Source organism: Eubalaena glacialis, chromosome 1 (genome assembly GCF_028564815.1).
Source record: "Eubalaena glacialis isolate mEubGla1 chromosome 1, mEubGla1.1.hap2.+ XY, whole genome shotgun sequence".
NCBI classification, from domain to species: domain Eukaryota; kingdom Metazoa; phylum Chordata; class Mammalia; order Artiodactyla; family Balaenidae; genus Eubalaena; species Eubalaena glacialis.
This window is the reverse complement of record NC_083716.1, coordinates 16,470,606-16,489,075: the sequence shown is the minus strand read 5'-3', so window position 1 is coordinate 16,489,075 and position 18,470 is coordinate 16,470,606. Positions and strand designations below refer to the sequence as shown.

Below are 18,470 nucleotides of genomic sequence, written 5' to 3'. Positions count from 1 at the left end.
ACACACACACATTTTTTCTCTTATGAATTTATTTATTTTTGGCTGCGTTGGGTCTTCGTTGCTGTGTGCGAGCTTTTCTCTAGTTGCAGAGAGAGGGGGCTACTCTTTGTTGCGGTACCTGGGCTTCTCATTGCGGTGGCTTCTCTTGTTGCAGAGCACAGGCTCTAGGTGCACAGGCTTCAGTAGTTGTGGCTCGGAGGCTCTAGAGCGCAGGCTCTGTAGTTGTGGCGCATGGGCTTATTTGCTCTGCAGCATGTGGGATCTTCCCGGACCAGGGATTGAACCCGTGTCCCCTGCGTTGGCAGGCGGATTCTTAATCATTGCGCCACCAGGGAAGTCCCCAAGAATATATATATTTTTAAAGCTCACTAGGTTATTCTAATGAAGCTATGTTTGGGTCCACTAAAACCAACAACTTCTTAATGTCTTATCTTCTACATTTCTCTTTACTTAGTATAAAAGGTTTGAGAACTGATAGTGTAAGTTTTAAATATATAACATTTCTAATGCTCAGGGTCAGCATATTGTAAAGAATCACAGGAATAAAGGTTGAAGTTTTTTGTAGTTAGCATGCATTTATGTATTGCTTTAGCATTTTTTAAATCCTAATCCTAATACACACTAATGTCCAAAATTGTCTAAAAGGGTTACTTAATAAACAAAAAATCATCAGAAAGTTAATAATAATAATGACTTGAAAAATACCTGTTCCATCCGATGGGCCATCTCTTTGTGCAACTGCTGAATTGCATTTTTAGTTGCAGTGTCTTGAGCTAGTACTTTATCTTTGGAAGCTTGAACTTCTTTATTAAGTTCCTCTATTCTTGATTCTAACTGTAAAGAAAATTATTTCCAGATTATTTTTATAGTTATAACAAACAGACCACCAATATTTCAAATAAATATAAACAATGTAAACAAGCATAAAGATGGCAATGAATATACTTCAGCCATAGAAATCAAAAGTAAATGTTAGCAATGTTCTGATATATCAATAGAATTAAGTCAGAATAAATCTGAAGCAGATTCTGATAAGATGGATGATAAGCTCTAGAGTAATTACCAATGAAATAACTCGGAAAATATCATGAAAAAAATTTTAATGTTACATATTTACTTAATGCAAAATAAAGCAGTAAATGAGGCACAGGGAAACAAAACAGAAACATACAGAAAGACATACAGAAAATATAGACATATAGAAAATTTAAAAATGGTAGACAAAAATCCAACTGTCAACAGTCACGTTAAATGAGAGTAAATAATCATATCAAAAGGCAGAGATCTTCAGACTGGAATAGAAAACAAGATCCAGACTGGAATAAAAAACAAAATGTTGTTTACAAAGGTACTTTAGGGAATTCCCTGGCAGTCCAGTGGTTAGGACTCTGTGCTTTCACTGCCGAGGGCGCGGGTTCAATCCCTGGTTGGAGAACTAAGATCCCACAAGCCACGTGGCACAGCCAAAAAAAAAAAAAAAAGGTACTTTAGATTCATCTCATAATGATAAAAGGGTCAATCCAGCAGAAAGGTATGACAATTATAAATATACATGCACCTAATAATATAGCACCAAAATACATGAATCAATAACTGACAGAAATGAAGAAGGAAGTGGACAATTCAATAATAATAGTTGGAGACTTCAATACCTCACTTTTAGTAATGAAAAGCACTAGAAAGAAGATTAACAAGGAAATAGGAGACTTGAACACAACTATGTAACAACTAAATCTAACACATCTATACAACATTCCATTCAGCAACAGCAGAATACACCTTCTCCTCAAGTGCACATGAAATATTCTTCAGGACAGAACCTATGCTAGGTCTTAAAACAAATCTCAATAAATTTAAAACACTGAAATCGTACAAAGTATCTTCCTTCGACAACCATAATGTCAAATTTTTTGGTTTCCCAGTGCATATTAAAGTTATGTATACACTATATTGTAGTCTATTAAGTGTGCAATAGCATTATGTCTAAAAAAAACTGTACATACCTTAATTAAAAAATACTTTATTGCTAAAAAATGCTAACCACCATCTGACAACACAGGTTGCCACAAATCTTCAATTTGTAAAAACCACAATATCTTATGAAGTGCAATAAAGTGAAGTGCAATTTTAAAAAAGGCATGCCTGTAATAAGAGATTAAATTAGTAACAAAAAAAAATTCTAAACTACCCACAAAGAAAAATTCAGGTCCAGGTGACTACATAGGTATATTCTACCAAACATTTAAATAATTAATACTAATTCTTCACAAATTGTCCCCACCCAAAAAGAAGGAACACTTCCCAACTCAATCTATGAGGTGAGTACTATGCTGCACCAAAACCAAACAAAGACATCACAAGAAAAGAAAGCTACAAGAGCAATAGCTCTTATGAATATAGGTAGAAAAATTCTCAACAAAATACTAGTAAAACAATTCTGCAATATATAAGAAGAATTATACTCCATGACCAAAAGGGATTTATCACAGTAAAGCTAGGTTGGTTTAATATCCAAAAATCAATTAATGTAATACACCATATCAACAAAACAAAAACCACATAATCATCTCAACAGATGTAGAAAAAGCATTTGGTAAAATTCAACACTCTTTCATGATAAAAATACTCAACAAACTAGGAATAAAAAGGAACTTCTTCAACCTGATAGCATGTATGAAAAGCCGACAGCTAACACCATACTTAGTGGTGAAAGACAATGCTTCAGAAATAAGAGAAGGATATCCACTCTTGCCACTTCTACTCAACATTGTATTGGAGGGTCCAGCCAGGGCAATCAGGCAGGAGATGAAATAAAAAGCACTCAGATGAGAAAGGAAGAAGTAAAACTCTCTACATGCAAGATGACATGACTTTATATATGGAAAATCCTAAGAAATTCGCCAAAAAATTTTAGAACTAATAAACAAGTGCAGCCAAGTTACAGAATATAACAAAATTGTTGTGACTTCCGTGGTGGTGCAGTGGTTAAGAATCCACCTGTCAATGCAGGGGACATGGGTTCAAGCTCTGGTCCGGGAAGATCCCACATGCCGCGGAACAACTAAGCCCATGCGCCACAACTTCTGAGCCTGTGCTCTAGAGCCCACGACCCACAACTACTGAAGCCTGTGCACCTAGAGCCCATGCTCCACAACAAGAGAAGCCACCGCAATGAGAAGCCCGCACACCACAACGAAGAGTAGCCCCCGCTTGCCACAACTAGAGAAAGCCCGTGTGCAGCAATGAAGAGTCAATGCAGCAAAAAAAAAAAAAAAGGTTTCTATACACTTGTAATTAACAATCTGGAAATGAATTAAGAAAACAACTCCATTTACAATAGCATCAAAAAGAATAAACTACCTAGGAATAATTTTAATGAAGGAACTGCAAAACTTACTCCGAAAACTACAGAACACTTTAGAAAGAAATTAAAGATCTAAATAAATGGGAGGATATCCCTTGTTTGTGAATTGAAAAACATACTACTGTTAAGATGGCAATATTCTCCAAATGAAGTCTACAGATTCAATGCAATCCCTAACAAACCCAGTTGGCTTCACTGTAGAATGACAAGTTGATAGTAAGATTCATATGGAAATACATGAAACTGAGAATAGACTACCTTGGAAAAGAAGAACAAAATTTGAGAACTCACACTTCCCAATGTCAAAACTTACTGCAAAACAACAGAAATCAAGATAGTGTGGTATTAGCATAATGAAAGACAAATAGATCAATGAAACAGAACTGAGAGTCTAGAAATAAGTTGATGTACCAATTGGTTTTCAACAGGGATGCTAAGACCATTCAATAGAGGAAGAATAGTCTTTTTAATAAATGGTTCTGGGACAAATGGATAGCCATATACAAAAGAATTAAGTTGTATATCATACAACATAAAAAAAATTAATTCAAAAAGAATCAAGATTTAAATATAAAAGCCTAATTATAAAACTCTTAGAGGAAAACATAGGAGTAAATCTTCATGATTGTGGATTTGGCAATGGAGTCTTACATATGACACCAACTGCACAAGCAATAAAAGAAAAAATAGATAAAATTGGACATCATCAAAATTTAAAACTTTTGTCCTTCTAAGCACACTATCAAGAAAGTGAAGACAAATCCACAGAATGGGAGGAAATATTTGCAAATCATATACCTGATAAAGGTTTATAATCCAGAATATAAAAAGAACTATCACTACTCAACAATAAAAAAGTTTAAAAATGGGTAGAGAAAATACTTCCCTAGAAGTATCTATTTAAGATATACGAATGGCCAAGAAGCACAGGAAAAGATGTGTAATTTCATTGGTGATTAAGGAAATGCATATCAAAATCACGAGATACCATTTCACAACCATTAGGATGGCTATAATAAAGAAGTCCAATAATAACAAGCATTGACAAGGATGTGAAGAAATTGAAACCCTCATACACTGCTGGTAGGAATATAAAATGGTGCAGCCACTTTGGAAAACAGTCTGCCAGCTCCTCAGTAAGTTAAACATAGAGTTATCATTTGACCCAACAATTCCACTCCTAGGTAGACACCCAAAAGAAATGAAAGCATATGTCCACACAAAAACTTCTACATCGCAGCATTGTTAATAATAGCCAGAAAGTGCAAACAACCCAAATATCCATCAGATGATGAAAGGATAAATAAAATGTTGTATACCTACACAACAGAATATCACTTGGCCATTAATTTAAGTACTGATACAAGCTACAATTTGATTGAAACCTTGAAAACATTACACTAAGTGAAAGAAGCCAGATATTATATGATTCCATTTATATGAAGGAAAAGGACACATATTATAGGATTCCATTTATATGAAATGTTCAGAATTGGCAAATATATAGAGAGACAGAAAGTAGATTAGTTGTTCCCTAGGGCTGGGGGGAGATAGCTGCAAGGGGTTGGAGGGAAATGAGGAGTGACTACTAATGGGTTCAGAGTTTTTTGTATGATAAAATATTCTAAAATTGTGACAAACCCTGCACAACTAAAAACCACTGAACTGTATACTGAAATGAGTGAATTATATGGTATGTGAATTATATCTCAATAAAGCTGTTATAAAAAATCCTAAATATTAGTTTACATATAGTACATGTGTACTAATTTTCCTTATGACAAAATTATTTAGAGCAACACTGTCTAATAGAAATATAAGCCACAATTTTTTAGTAGCCACATTTTAAAAAGCCAAAAGAAACAGGTGAAATAAATGTTTTATTAAATCCTATAAATATCATTTCAACATGTAATCAACATGAAAAACTGAGCCATTTTATCTTTTTTTGTACTAAGTCTTCGAAATTAAGTGTGTATTTCACACTTACATCACCTCTTAATTTGGACTAGCCACCTTTTAGTGCTCAATAGCACTATGGCTAGTGGCTGCCATATTAACTGGTGCAGATTCAGAGATAGAATTAGGAAAGAAAACTCTGCTATACTGGCTAGCAAAAGAATGGTGAATCGAATCTTCTCTTGTAAAAAGGCACAACCACTAACAAGCTCGTGAAAAGAGCAGCTCTGGTTCACCTCCATCTATTTAGTCTGAAGTTTCTGGTCATCAGCAGTGACCTGCCTAGCAACATATAGATTCAGCCTACTATGAAGGCACCCTCACACTTTAAAATTCTAAGTTTGGTCTGCATGCAGTAGCCCTTTCCACACAAAAATCAGGATTAAATATGTAAAATTTTACAAATATGGTCACCTTCCAACTATGTAAAGGTTCATTAAGTATACCAAGGCATAGATAAGTGAAACTTGGTTTTTTATTATATTACTACCAGCTGTTTACCTTTATTTTCATTATATAGCTTTCTGTGAAAGATGAGGCAGAAAGAAAGACTTTTAAGGCTACAATGTTTCTAATCCTTCCCACAGAAGAAAGAGCAGCTCAGAAAGATAAAGAGCAGCTGAGCTTTGCTACCAGTCTTGAATATGAACTTTGTCAATCCGAGCATCACAGTACATTTAAAAAAAAAAAACAAAGAAAACAAAGATGAACTTTGTCAATCCAAGCATCACAGTACATTAAAAAAAAAAAAAAAAAAAAAAAAGAAACAAAGAAAGAAAAGGAAAGGCTGGGGAAGCTAGCTCACCAGATAAAATCTGAAGAGAGCCAGTATTCAGTATAGTTCACAAAATACTGAGAATGGAAACATATTAAACTATAAGCTTGAAAACATTCTAATGCCAGATATAAACTTTTAGGTATATACTGCTTCTTCTGAAACAATCTATTTGACTGCCAAACAGTCTTTCCCGCTCAGATTTCTATTATATATAGAATACAGTCACACATATCACATAGAAATATTAATTTATATAAAACAAAAAGATCAGACTATGATTCCCAGTTCATAAAAGAGAATGCTTCACATACCAAGCAATCTTCTGCATTTAAAGTATGATTTAACTTACAGAACTTCAATTTACACACAAATATTCAGGAACATATTTATTTTATATATTGAAGAACAGACTTTAAAGATTTTTGTCTTTTTACCTGTTTAATTGTGTTCATATGCTGCTTCTCTGTTTCTGTTCTTTTTTTTAGTTCTTCTCTTAAATTGTCTTTTTCTGAACAAATGTCTAAGATAAGTTCCTGATGCTTCTTATTTTCTTTAATTAACCTAAATATAAAAAGGGCAGTATCAGTAAAACATAATTAAAAATGACAACGTGTAATATAATCCGTTTGCAGACTGGGGTGTAGATACCTATGAGTAAGAAATGAAAATTCCCGAATAATCCTTTTGTAATTATATATTATACTTTACAAAACATTCTCTGGCCAGTCAGGCTATTAACTTTTTCCTAGAAATTTGTATATTTCAAATTAAGAGAAATATAATCAGATAAAGAAAACCACACTCTTTAAAGTTTATGTCTACAGGCATATGAATTACGTAGTTCATCCCTTCAGCACTGGAATCCCTTCAGGTCAGTCAGTGGCAACCAGGGGCAATTTTTGCCCTCCAGGCATCTGTCTGGAGAAATTTTTTGGTAGCCACTACAGTGGTGAGGGTTGCTACTGGCTTCTTGTGCATAGAGGCAGGGATGCTGCTAAACATCCTACAATGCACAGGATAGCCCCAGCACCAACAAAAAATGATCTGCCCCCATATGTCAATAGTGCTGTGGTTAAGAAATCTTGCTTTAGATTTTTAGACTATTTTAATGATATTCTTATAGTTACAAAAATAGTCAATGTAAAATAATAAAGTTTAAGCAGAAATTTCATTTTGAGTTCCCTAGAAAAATATAAATAAAACCCTAAAAATTACCTGTAAAAGTACTCAGAACTATAAAGTAAGATACCTAAGAGGGTTAACAGCTAATATTTTAGGATTACTAGCAACAGCTATTATTTGACATTTATTGCACAATTACTATTTACTAAGTTTAGCTTTAAATGCATTACTTAACACTCAGGTCTATAAATTAATAAGTCTACAAAATTATTATTATTATGCTTTATGAATTTGAAAACAAAACAAAACTGAAGCCTAGAACTTATTCCAGGTTATATAGCTAGTAAGTGGTTGAACTGAGATTTGGACTCAGGTCTAATTCCTTGCCATCTTCTCCTTTGAAGATCCCTCATTTACTCAACAAATGCTCACTGGGTACCTACTATGTACCTATATTAGTCTATATGTTGGGGGTACATCAGCAAACTGTCCCTGCCCTCATGATGCTTACATTCTAACAGAGAAATTAAACAATAAATAGATATATAATGAAATACCAAGTTGTGATTAAGTTCTACTAAGAAAACTAAAGGAGGGCAAGAGGACGGGGAGAGTGACTTGAGCTGTGATTGTACATAAGGTAATCAGGATAGACCTCTCTGAGGACAAGAATGCAGTGAGGAGGAAAGTCATGAAAATGCTTGGGAAAAGAGAAAAATGTGTAGCATGCAAGTTTCTTCAAGCCTTTTATGGCACAGGGGTTTAACTTTGATTATGTACATGATTAAGGTGTACACTCAATTTGTTGCAAAAAACAACCTGAAACACAAGAATCCTGACTATACCTCGAAAGTAAACAATTTAGGGAGGGAGAAGTGAAGAACAGCAAGCCCTGAAATTGTTATTCTTACATGCCAAATGCACATCCTATACACAAATAATTGTTCTTAATTAAGAATTCTGGTTGGGACCTTGGACAATAATATTGGTGTTAGAAAACAGAGGAATGGATGTATAAACAAAGCCATTTGGAAATAGATGCATTCATGAAAATTTAAGCCAAAGGAACTGAAAGGTAGTTTTCTTTACAGAAAATTAAATGAAGGCAAAAGAAAAAAAATGAGTTGTTTTAGAGCTAACCTTAATCACAAAGTATTTTATTTGAAATTTAAAATATTACATGTATAACAAAAAATTAACTTAGATTTAAAATAATATCTGACATTTTTATAATGCTTTAATGTCCTCAAAACAATCCCATCAGGTAAGTACTGTCCCCCTCATAAAGATGAAAAAATCTGTCTTGGAGAGGTTGATTTAACTAAGGAAACAGAGCTTGCAAGTGGCAGTGGGAATCTTCCAACTCTGGGCTTCTGACCAGAACTGTGCTTATCCCAGTCTACCATGTGGCCACTGTTCTGACATGATGGAGCAAAAAAAGAGGAATTAATTTTCTACTGTATTCCTAATGTTCTTAGATAAATTTAATAACATGTATCTTGTTCATTTCAGATAACCACATTAAAAAATCCACTGAAGCCAGACTAATTGGGTTCAGATTTTAACTTTGCCATTTAGTAGCATGTGACCTGAAGCAAGTTACTGAACCTCTCTGTGCTTCAAGTACCTCATCTGTAAAATGGGAATAATAATAGTTCATACCACATAGGGTTGTTGTGAGGATTCCATGAGTTAATACATGTAAAGTGCCAGGCACATAATTAACAGCATTTAAGTGTTCCTGCTATTATTATTAAATCTGTAACATCTTATAATTTACAAGAGAAGCTTGAAAGTGGTTAAGACTCCAAATCTAAGGAAAGTAGAAAGAGGCATCAAGGATGATCTCAAAGGGAAGGTCTAAGAGATAAGTACAAATAGCAGGAAAATGAGGAAGTTACCCAAAAAAGCAAGAATGGCAGAAACACTGACGGTTCAAGTATAAAATCACAGTTTTTTCAATAACAGCAGCATTCCAGTAAAGTTATGAGCAGGAGTAGCTGACATTGGTTTTTGGATAGTATTAAGAAAGGCATTGGATTCTCAAGAGATATTTGTACACTCATGTTAACAGCAGCATTATTCATACCAGCCAAAAGTTAGAAGCAACCCAAATGTCCACTGATGGATGAACAGATAAACAAAATGTGGTATGTATACATACAATGGAATATTATTCAACCCTAAAAAGGAAGGAAGCTCTGACACAGGCTACCATATGGATGAACCTTGAGGACATCTGCTAAGTGAAATAAGCCAGTCACAAAATGGCAAATAGTATCAAAAGCAGTTAAACTCTTAGAAACAAAGTAGAATGGTGGTTACCAGGGGCTGGGGCAGGGGGAAACAGGGAGTTGCTGTTTAATAGGTATAGAATTTCGGATTTGTAAGATGAAAAAGCTATGGAGATCGGTTGTACAATAATGTGAATATACTTAACACTACCAAACTGCACACATTTTAAAATGGTTAAGATGGTAAATTTTATGTTATGTGTATTTTATCACAATTGAAAAATAAAAAAACAGAAAAAAGAAGGGCTCTGGATGCTGAGATTAAAATTCATTGGGTAAACCAATGAAGGGTGAGCTGGCTTGGGGAAGACTGATCTACTGATAATCTGGAAGAGTAAATACTAGAAGCAAGGAGATCATTAAAAGCCAATTGCATATCAAGCAATATTTGGATTATGGTATATTTTCCTTTGTCATCCTCCTCTAGTGTGTAGATTTCCTCCTCCCCTTTCTCTATACACACCCCCACTCCAAAAATTTTTTTAAAAAGAGAATCCGTCTGTATTTTAGTGAAGGCTAGCAAGTTTTATTTTCCTTTATTAAAGGTTATAGGAGTACCTAAACATATGCATCACTTACATATATAAACTTAAAACAAAGGGTGATATAGTATTATTAGGAAAAGATAAAATGAAATTAAACTGGTGTTAAAATAGAAATTAACTCCATAAATCCAAGAGAAGTCTAAAAATAACTATGTTCTTATTTACTGAATGACACTAAACCAATTCTTCTGTTCTCCTCATTTTAATTTTTTAAACCAATGAATTTACAGTGGGAATTTTAAGAAAATTTTTTGAATTTTATAACTTGTCATTCCTTTTGAATTTATCTTAGTTCTGACATTATGCTTTACATTCTTTCAAAACTGAAAAATTTGAAAGAATATAAATTTATTTGTCTTTACAAATCTTTCTAGATCTTTAATAAACTTATACTTTAATAAAACATTTATTCTTTTAAACTTATACACTAAGACATATGTAAAACAAATTTTGAATCATATTCAAAACAGTGCCTTTATACATAGATACATATACGTTGCTACATATGCTAATGTATTTGACATAGGTATATTATGTATAACTCTCATAAAAACACTGTTTACCTATTATTTCTAAAATAATGAAAATAAAATACCACATTCTAAAAAACAGTTATATATCAAATAACTAGGCAAACTTGACATCTGCTCAACTACCACGTACATGGCTGTATTGTGGAAATAAAAGTAGATAAAATGATACCTTCCTTTAAAGAATTCAATCTTTAATCCCTGTGAAAAAAATAACCTGAAAGAATAAAACACTTACTTCTTTATGGTATGCTCCTGCTGCAAATGCTTATCTTGCACACACTTTTCAAACATAACTAATGCATTTTCTCCTTTATTCATTCCATTTGGTAGTCGGTGTTCTTTTGCAAACTCAGTAGATAACAGCTCAGATTCTATTTCTTCCAACAAATCCTCTGATGTTGAAACATTCTTCATTTTTGAAATAAGTTTCTTGGTGCAGTCTGTATCATAAGGACTTTCTGAATAAGTCTTTTGATTAGCTGCTTCTGAAAATGTAGATGACCTTAATTCCGCCAATATTTGTGTTACTGTTTGTTCTGCTTCATTTGTTTTCAAAACTTGCTTTGTAAAATCTCCACCAGGAAAATTAGCTATTTGTTCAGAATTTTCTGGGCATATGTCTGTTTTAGCACAGGAATCCTCACCTCCACCATGATCTGGAATATAATTTTCCTGTGTTTCAATTTGATTATTGTGTTCATTAGACTGACATAAAGTTTTATCAAAGTTTAATGACAACAGTTTGGACTCATTTTCTAAGCTGCTGTTTTCATCACCAGAAAACGAATTGCATGAGTCTTCCTTTATTTCAGATGTTTTCTCAATATTTTGATCAGAGGAAATGGAGGCTATGTGCTCTGCTTCTGACATGCTGACTGGCACCGATTCACTTTGCACCTCTTCAAAGCTGTTCCTGATCTTTGTTTTACATCTGAGAAAGTCAAAACATAAACTTTTTCTTTAAAAAAGTTTTTTTAAACCAAGACCCCATATATTCCACACATATTTTCCACACATTCCATGATGTGGAAAAACTAAGGCCGCACATTTTACCACTAATAATTCTTTAAAAATTCTTTCCTTGGCGGGGGTGGGGGCAGAATGTAACAGCTGACCCACGTGAGCCACAACCAGTCAGGTGCTACAAAGGCTCATTCTCTTTTCTCCTTCAGTCCAGTCCTACAACTTCACTTCAGTTGCAGTTTGGCATTCCCCAATCACCCCCATAAGATGCTGGGTATGGAATGATACTAATAACAGGAAGATTAGTGCCCAAGAATTGTTTAGAATTCCTTCAGCTCCACAAGGGAAAAAGACTATCTAAAGAATTTGTAAGAAACTATTGGGGAAATAAGATAGCAATGAAAACACTAGGCAAGAAATTACAAATCAAGATAATAAAACAATGTACTTAACAATGATGAATATTTACTGCAAAAGGAAAACTAAACAATAACAAAACACAGCTACCTATAGCCCAGACACCTAGAGCTGAGCTGAAAGAAGTCAGGGTGTAAAGGAGCCCTGACAGGAATTCATTTTTCACCCAGGGATGCAGGAAGTATCATGGCGATTTCCAAACATTCTCATCAAGAACACACAATGTTCAGTACAACTGAGATGGACCTCATATGCATTGCTTAGGTCATAAAAGAAACATTTACAAAACTAATTCAACAATGTTAAAATATATTTTATGCCGTTTATGAGGGTTACTAATCTAGCTATTTTCTGAAAATTAGTCAACTTTAAAAATTATCCTGAGACAGAAAAATATAAAACATTCCAGCAATCTTGATGAAGAAGAATTGTCAACTTTTGTCAGATATCAACCAAGCATGTACTGGAGTCATGTGAGGTTGGATAAAAAAGTGGGCATACCATAGTTTTGAAAGAAACTAGGGAAGAAACACTTCCAGATGTAAGGTGTAAATGGAAAACAGAAAGATTAATATTTGAATAAAAGAAAGATACATGTTTACGTTGTTGGTCTGTGGTGGAGGTGGTGGTCAGAGGATGGTGAAAAAGGGTAAGAGAAGATGGTCAGGTAGAATCCTCAGAATGATATGCAGGAGTGAAGGTTGTTAAGAAGGACGATAAATCATGACAGACTTGTATACTTGATTATACTATAGAATTTCTAGCACATACTAGGTTTTCAAATATTTGTGGAATTAAAGCAAAGAAGTAATATGAGAAAAGCAGTATTTGAGGACTAGGAACGCAAAAAATGGGAAGAATAATTCTAAGAAAGGAACAGAAGACCAGCTTGTTTGTTAAATACTCTGGCATCGACTAATATAGACGTTGGCCTTAATACTATAAATTATCTACCTGTATAACATATTTCCAAACAATCAAACAAATTATCATTATTATCTTGCTGCATATATTGCATACGAAGACAAAGTCCACACTAGCAATAAAGGTTTGGTTTAGGCAATACAAATAAATGCAGTAACAAAAAGCCTTGTGAGTATGCTGTATTCCAAATCTAGAACAAAGTAAAATAATTCTCAAACAGGGACATTAGCCGCCTACATTACCTTCCTCAAAGTAACTAATTTTAAGATACAACTTGTGAATGTGTTGCTGCTGAATTTGAAATCTTAATTTAGAAACATCATAACTAGTCAATGTTATGTGATATCTACTGAAGTCAAATTCAGAGCTGACCAAATGTAATGGAAAGCAGATAAAGAATCTATTTAAAAGAGAATGAGTCTATGAAGGCACTGTGACTCTCCAGCATAGATAGCAAGTAAAAAAAACTCTCATTTGAGAACTCTTAAGGCTCTTGCCTGTGTACCATGCTTTGCCAACAGAAAAGCATTACGCAAACAATCGTTATCTTCTCATCCAGCTTTCATATTCCCCATGGTTCAGTCCTCAACTTTATTTTCCTTCCCAGAATTCATCCACTTTGATAACTTAAACCAAAAACTCATAGTTGATGCCCACTTTAATTATTTTCATTCCTGTGCTCTTGAGTTACAGATAATGAATTATCTCTTTGCCTTCACTCTATCTCTACATAAAATAAAATCTCGAATGAATACAGGCATTTCCAATGGCTCAACTCAAAAATGGCTAATTCCAAAATCATAACAATAGCTCCTAAAATTGAGTACCCCCAGATAATCTTTTTTTTATTTCTGTCAATGGTATCATTTTTCTTAGTCATGCCTCCTTCCTTTCCTTTAGCCTCATATTCTTTTACTAATTTCATGTCTCCTGCAATTATACCCTCCTTTCTACTGTCACTGTCCCCAACCTGCAACCCAACCCAGGTCTGATAACTTCCTACCTGGAACACTTGAATTGTTGGTTTCTCAGTCTCACTCCATTCCTCCCTCCTGTGTCACCCAATCCAGAGAAGGGGTTGAAGAGTATACTACATTGGCTCTGCCAAAGGGGAACAGGAGCTGCCCTATGAAGCGAGTCCTCAATGGCACAAGGGTCCAGGGAGCTACAAACACTGCCCCCCAAAAATCCACACATACCACCTCCAGAGACCACCATCAAATACAACCAGATGGACAAGAGTAAGACCAGAGCCATCTCTTCCCTCTTTAAAGTTTCAGAGTGCGAACTCTGCCTCCACTGGCTGGTTTTCTTCCCCCAACTCCAAAAGGGCTAGTTAGAGAAAGGAGACGGAACATATTTTAGAGCCAAATTACACCTCATCTTCTTTAATCCAAGCAGCTGGGAACTAACAGCTTCAACATTTCTTTAGGGAGATGATAGAGTTTATGATTAACATTTTTTGTTGCTTTTGTTTTGTAAGCGATTGAAACCTGTCTTAATTTCTGGAATAAGTTTTTTCCGGTTATCAAAAGTGGCAGCAGAAGAGTTATGACATCAAACCAAGACATTACAGAAGGATTGCACCTCAGAGGGAAGTGGAGGGGATGCGAGCATTTCATGTTTATACCTCAGAGTTGCAATTCCTCAATAAACCAGTTGTAGTATTTTTCCAGTCTTATCTCTCAACACATTCCTAAAATCCTAGTACTTCACTATAGTATTATACTTTGCCAGTCCCTGACCAGTCTATTCAAGATTCCTCCAAACAATGTGCACATTAACATTTCCATGGCTTTGCTCTAATCTAGAACGTTCTTCCCTTCAGTCTATCCAGAGCCTAATTATATTTAAAGGACATATTCTAAGGCCACATCTTCCTTCAAATTTTCCCTCATGGGAAGTACAAAAATAATCTCTCATGTAAATGAAAACATACTTCATTTATACTCATCAGGTACATAGTGGCAGCCTTCCTTGTGACATTTCTTTTTTTTGTTTTTTTGTTTTGTTTTGTTTTTGTTTTTCCTTGTGACATTTCTGAACAGCCTTTTAAATGATCTCTTGCAAAGAAGAGGAACCACACTCTGAACTGAATCAAACTTCTTAAATCTCAAGCAATATAATAGTAATAATAAATAGATAAATGAATCTAACAAAGATATTCTCTACTACCTTTACAGTCATTCTTGCAAAGGTTGTTCAGTGGTTCTCAGTGAGGGTGGGATTGGGTTTACACAATGAGCTGGGGGCGATTGAAGGGCATTTAGAGGGTGGGAACCAGGTTGTAAGAAGACTTGTCATGTGTAAGACAGTACAGAACAACAAAAAGGTCTCATTCTGCTGGATATGCATCTAGGTAAAAAAAAAAAAACGGTTTTCATAATTACCTCAGCTTAGACTGTTTTACATATTATCCTCCTGTAAATTAACGAAGGCTTAGTTCAACCTCAAAAGACAAGCACTTTCTATACTGTTGCTCAGTAATATGCCCATGACCTTTGAAAAAACTCTTCAGATGAACTGGCATCTGAGAATCACTTAACTTGCAAACATAGTTTTCTGATGCTCAAATGAATACTGATTGGAGGCAAAAGGAAAAGGAGAGAAGTTAAAGAAGATTTATGTGTATATATGTAAAAAGCCATCACTAAAGAGTAAATAACTGTACAAGAATGGCGCGGGGAGGGGAGCCATGATGAGCTTGATTGTCCACGATTAACCAGGGGAAAAAAGAGTCAGCTGAGTCCTCTTGTGGGCCTCCAGTTGGCAATGCTGATGTAGGCCAATTTGGCTGCTGTCCAAGTTTTTTCTTGTAGGTGGGGGTAAAGGGGGTAGTTATCATTAAAGCTACTGAGGATGGAATAGCCTAGAAGTAGATTAAAGGGGTAGGACATAAAACTAGACATTTATTTACAAGATTGTTTTAATTAAGAAGTGCTTGTATAAATCAAATTCACACTCATGTATATAGACATAGCGACTACAATTATAGATTACAATATCTGTTGCTTTTTTGAGGTAAGGAGTAACACAGGTTATTTGACTTTTTAGCAACTCTTACTCATTAGGGGAAATTACTGTATTTAAATTTAGCAGTCACAAAATTCCTCTTAATTCAAGTACTTTTTTCCTCCCGAGAGTTGTTTCTGTTTCTGACACAGTACTACAGGACCAATTCACACTTCAAAATTGTTTCAGTGGAGTGAGAAGTGGTTTCGCTCTTACTGGAGCTCATCAGCTGTAGGCAACTGGTCGAGAAACATTTACTTGCCTTAAAGCCAACCATTATCCACCTTGGATTTTATTTCTTAATCAAAGAACTAGCAATTCTACAAAATTATTTCCATACAAAAGTCTTATAAACGAAAACACTGTCTTTAACAGCTTTTAGTACTATTTCTTGTTTCTCAGTAATTAGCAGTATAAACAACAACAAAAGAACTTAAGCTTATTCAATAAATGCAAATACAAATGAATCCAATCCACAGATATTTGGTAATAGATTATCAAACATACAAGCCTCATACAAAAGTACCAAGCCAGAAATACATTTCTAAACTAGATATTAAGTCATTCATTCACCAAATATGTATTGAGCATGTATTATGTTCAGGCACTGTTCTATGTGTTGGGAACACAGCAGTGAATAAAACAGATATCTCTTCTGGAGTTTACACTCTGGTGTAGTGGACCAACATATAAAATCTATGTTAAATCTTTTGCTCTTTGTGTTTACAGTATTTTAATTTGAAGGTCTGTCAGCGTTCCATCAGAAGCTATATAAGATATGCATGAGTGTTTAAGTCCAACAGAAACATGTGACTCAGTTCAGCATAAATGTTACTTACAACAAACTACAAATTTTAAACTTACAAACTGTACCGAGTCTCAAATAATACCAGCTATAGCTTCTCAAATAATGTCCATTAAGATAAGCAAGTTGAGCCTGTGAGGGCACTCCTGTTCTTCAATATAATGGTTTACTGTCCTTTGAAGGAAAAGTAAGTACATCCAAAGGTCTTTTACACACTCCCCGAATACACTCTGAAAGCAGCATGAACAAAATAATAACCTATCTTCCTGACCAGTTCTAACAAGGTTCTAAAATGGCTATTAAAATCAGAAGCAATTAAAAACTGAGCTGGTTATTTCAAAGAACTCTAGTTTTATCAAAAGGAAGATATATTTGTAAAGTAGTCACATTGCAACTAAGCTTTTGGGTAAAATTTAATATACCGAGTTTCCTTTATGTGAAACATTATCACTTGCTCTTAAAAGTTGTCTTTAGTCCACTAGGTTAAAAAGTATATTATATGAGGCCAAGGTCAATTATCCCTGTAGGGATTTGTTTAGTTTTGCAACCAAGGGTTAGGGCATTATGAATTTTACAGTGTGTACACTGTATCACCAAAAAAAAAAAAAAGATGTTGAAAAGACTCAGGGCAATAGATGCAGCAGGATACCCCACCCCCACCCCAAATAGTACCAAATCCTGTGACACGAAAACAGAAGACATTACAGTCTATCAAGATTCCAGGAAAAAGAAGATAAGTAGCCACATCATATATCACATTATCAAGTATATGTCATATTATCAGTTTGGTATCTTAGATCCATGCAATTTTATATATCTCTAATAGTAAGTTTTAAAACAGAAAAAATTTTAATACAGAAATCTCAGTTTGAAGCTACTTGTACAGAGCTCACCAAATAAACTTTAAAAAGTCTAAGAAAACATGAAAAGTATTTTCAGCTAATTTCCCCCCCAAATCTGAAAGCTAAAAAAACAGGGGGGGGGGGGGGAATTGACCTATAGCTCCCTTTTCAAAAAGGAAGGCTAATAACTTAAAAAAAAAAAATTAAGTTTTAAGTCTGCCTTATATTATATTAAGAAGTTCTGGTTAATGTTTAAATTTTGAAGCCACCTTTGGCCTGGGCTTGGTTAGTCTGGTACAATGTAGTTTACCAAAAAATTAAATTATTCATTAGCTACTACATAATCATCCCTGAAGTAGACTAACAGTTCATGTGCCTTAATGACTGACAACTATACTCACAATCCAATCAGTACTTTGCTGGGTTTTATTTCCACTTTGTGTCTATTGCCCCTTCATGCCAATACTTTTTCTTTTGTTTACTTCTTAGCCCAAATAGATTTTTTAAATCTCAGTAGCTGAGAAATAAAGTTCAAAGGTGACATTTGCAATAATATAATATTACAGGGTTAATTTGCAAATTTAAATTATCTATGCTCCCAAGGTTGCCCTGAAACGACACTGAGCATAACATTCCCAACACTGCAAGCCGTGTGACATGTTTATGAGAAATTCAAGAATCAGCTTTAATTATTTAAAGCTAGAGATAAGGGATAAAAGACCGACCTAAATTTTACTGAAAGAAAAGAAACAGAACTTCAGGTTAAGGAGTCTTACTTTAACATGAAACTGTCAAATGAATTTGAAAAACTAGCACAAATTAGGGAAAGATGATTTCCTTCAAAGGGAAAGATGATTTTTCTAAATCTCTAAATAAAGGCTGCTTCAACCTATTATCTCTTCCTAAAGAGTG

At 34.4% G+C, this 18,470-nt stretch overlaps 1 protein-coding gene across 1 annotated transcript in view; it reads right to left on the bottom strand.

Moving 5' to 3' along the window:
• CCDC186 (coiled-coil domain containing 186) overlaps positions 1-18,470 on the bottom strand; it is a 41,783-nt gene that overhangs the window by 21,513 nt on the left and 1,800 nt on the right. Inside the window, exons 2-4 of the mRNA XM_061193099.1 lie at positions 10,831-11,526; positions 6,536-6,662; positions 706-834 (exon numbers count right to left, since the gene is read on the bottom strand). Coding sequence (XP_061049082.1) covers positions 706-834; positions 6,536-6,662; positions 10,831-11,465 — 891 coding nt within the window. The 5' untranslated portion in view covers positions 11,466-11,526. The remainder of the gene's footprint in view (positions 1-705; positions 835-6,535; positions 6,663-10,830; positions 11,527-18,470) is intronic.